The sequence below is a fragment of the Monoraphidium neglectum genome (assembly GCF_000611645.1).
Source record: "Monoraphidium neglectum strain SAG 48.87 unplaced genomic scaffold scaffold06725, whole genome shotgun sequence".
In the NCBI taxonomy this organism is placed as follows: domain Eukaryota; kingdom Viridiplantae; phylum Chlorophyta; class Chlorophyceae; order Sphaeropleales; family Selenastraceae; genus Monoraphidium; species Monoraphidium neglectum.
The window spans coordinates 1-2,010 of NW_014006921.1; the positions used below are offsets into that span (position 1 = coordinate 1).

A 2,010-nucleotide genomic window follows, 5' to 3' on the forward strand; every position below is an offset into this window, starting at 1 on the left:
GGGCGCGAGGGCGCGGGCGCCGCCATGGAAGCCGGTGTGGAGAGCTTTGAGCAGCTGATGCACCACCTGCAAGGTTAGTGGATGCGATTGCGGACCGCTTTGGGTCGCCGGGGTTTAAGATCAGGATGCCGGATGAGCTCGGCTCGCCGCACCGTCTGGCGGTGCTGCTTGCGAGGCCTTGACCGCACTCTGCCCTGCCTCTTGCCTGCTTCGTCCCCGCGTCATGCTCCCAAATAGCGGGTGGCCTTTGGGTCGGTCCGAGGGATGGCCCTATCACGCGGCACGCAACCCTGCCCTCTGCCGACGCAGGCGCACGCGACCGCCTGGCCAAGCTGCCGGACGAGGACCGCCGCTCGCAGGCGGCGGCCCTGGCGCTGCGCTTCGCGGCGCTGCTGGGCGGCAGCGACGACGAGGATGAAGGGGAGGGCGGCGGAGACCAGCTGCTGGCCGGGGCCTGAGCCAACTGGTGCACCGTCACTAAGCCCCAGCGTGCCAAAATAGGCTGCTATTCAAGTAGCAGCTGGCTGCTGCATCACGATCACATCGCTTCTGTTTGTTAAGATGTTTCTGGCTGGCTTGAGGATCCGTTGGTTACAGAATGGGCTAGCGCAAGTGCGAAAGGCTGCAGCCGCCCTGGGGCTGATTGGAGCGCCCAAAAGCATGTTTTGCAGTTGTGTTTGTGACTCGCCCAGGCTTCTTGCAACCGCTGCGTTTGGCAGACAGCTGCGCTTTGACCAGGCCAGGCTGCAGCCCTGTGCATGATGCATGCAGGGCTGTGGTGTTGCATGTGTGTGATCCACAATCGGGTGCATAGGCGCGAGGAGGAAATGATTATAATCCAAACAGACTGACCCACGGCTGCAGGAAGCCAGGGTCGTGGCAACACACACAGCTCGGCGTTCTTCACATGTGTGGCAAGTGGCCCGGGGCCTTGCCTCGCTCCTAGGCAAGGGGCAAGACCCGACATTGCAGCGTGCGGCCGTGCGCGCCTCGCCGGCAAGGGGGTGACCCCCAAGAATCCGACAGCGTATTCAAGCGAGCGAGAAGTGCGAGGCAGCAAAGCGTGTGCGTGAAATGAAGGCCGAGGGACGAGGCAGTGAGGCTGCTTACAGCAGCAGCATGCGACGCCTGCCGGCGGCAGCCTGTTAGGGGAGCAGGAGTGGGGGGCAGGGGTCAGCTTTTGTCAGCAAGGGTGAACATCATCGCCCTTCTGTTGGCGACACTCCGCTGCCACCGTCAGCGGCCAACAACTCCACGCTTCTGGCTCTGGCAACCCCACATCAGGCGGGCATGTGGCTACTGAGCAGACCTGCACAACCCCAACCAAGCTCGAGCTGCTCGGACAGAACCCTGTCTGAGAGCAGGCGGGTCACCAGGTTCTCGGCTCGCACGGCCTTCAGCGCGCTCAGGGCGCTCGTGGGCAGAAAAACGCGGTCCACGGCCTGGACGATGTACTTGGAGCTGCCCTTGACATATAAACGTACGGACCCACGAAGGTCAGGTCGGTCCTGGAAATATCCTCGCCGTCCGAATCGTTATCGTGGTCGCCGTCCACATGCACCTGGTTGTAGACGATCTCCAGGCGCTTACCCTTGAGCATGTGCACCTTGATGTCGGCCTTGGCGGCGGTCGTGAGGTTGGTGTGCTTCTTGAAGGAAGCGGCCTGTCACAGCAGCTTGCCAGGGACGACGTGGTTCTCCAGGACCCGGGGACAGCATGGTGGGGTGGCGGGCATGGCAGAGTCGGGGCTGCACCACAAGACTTGCCAACTCAGGGCACCTACAGTCCGGGTTTGCTTGCATGGGAATGCTCCAAGGACCCAGGGGTTGGCTGGATAACGAACCGCGGGATGGGGCCAGTGGGTGGGGCGGGGCGAGGGGCGGCGCCAATGATGCACGGTCCACACAGAGGGGGCCTGCGTGGTGCCCACCAGCTTGAGGACCGCAGCAGGGACGCCGGTGAGCATGGCCGCGACGGGGTCGGCGCCGGCAAAGCCTCCTCCTCCTGGAG

The 2,010-nt window shown here is 63.7% G+C and overlaps 1 protein-coding gene across 1 annotated transcript; it reads left to right on the plus strand.

The window, feature by feature from the left end:
• Window positions 1-57: 57 nt before the first annotated feature.
• Window positions 58-458, plus strand: MNEG_16733 (hypothetical protein; the record flags this gene model as incomplete). The annotated part of the gene is made up of 2 exons (XM_014034797.1): window positions 58-73; window positions 310-458. The coding sequence occupies 2 exons, from the start codon at window positions 58-60 to the stop codon at window positions 456-458; spliced, it is 165 nt and encodes a 54-aa protein (XP_013890251.1).
• Between the last annotated feature and the right edge of the window lie 1,552 nt (window positions 459-2,010).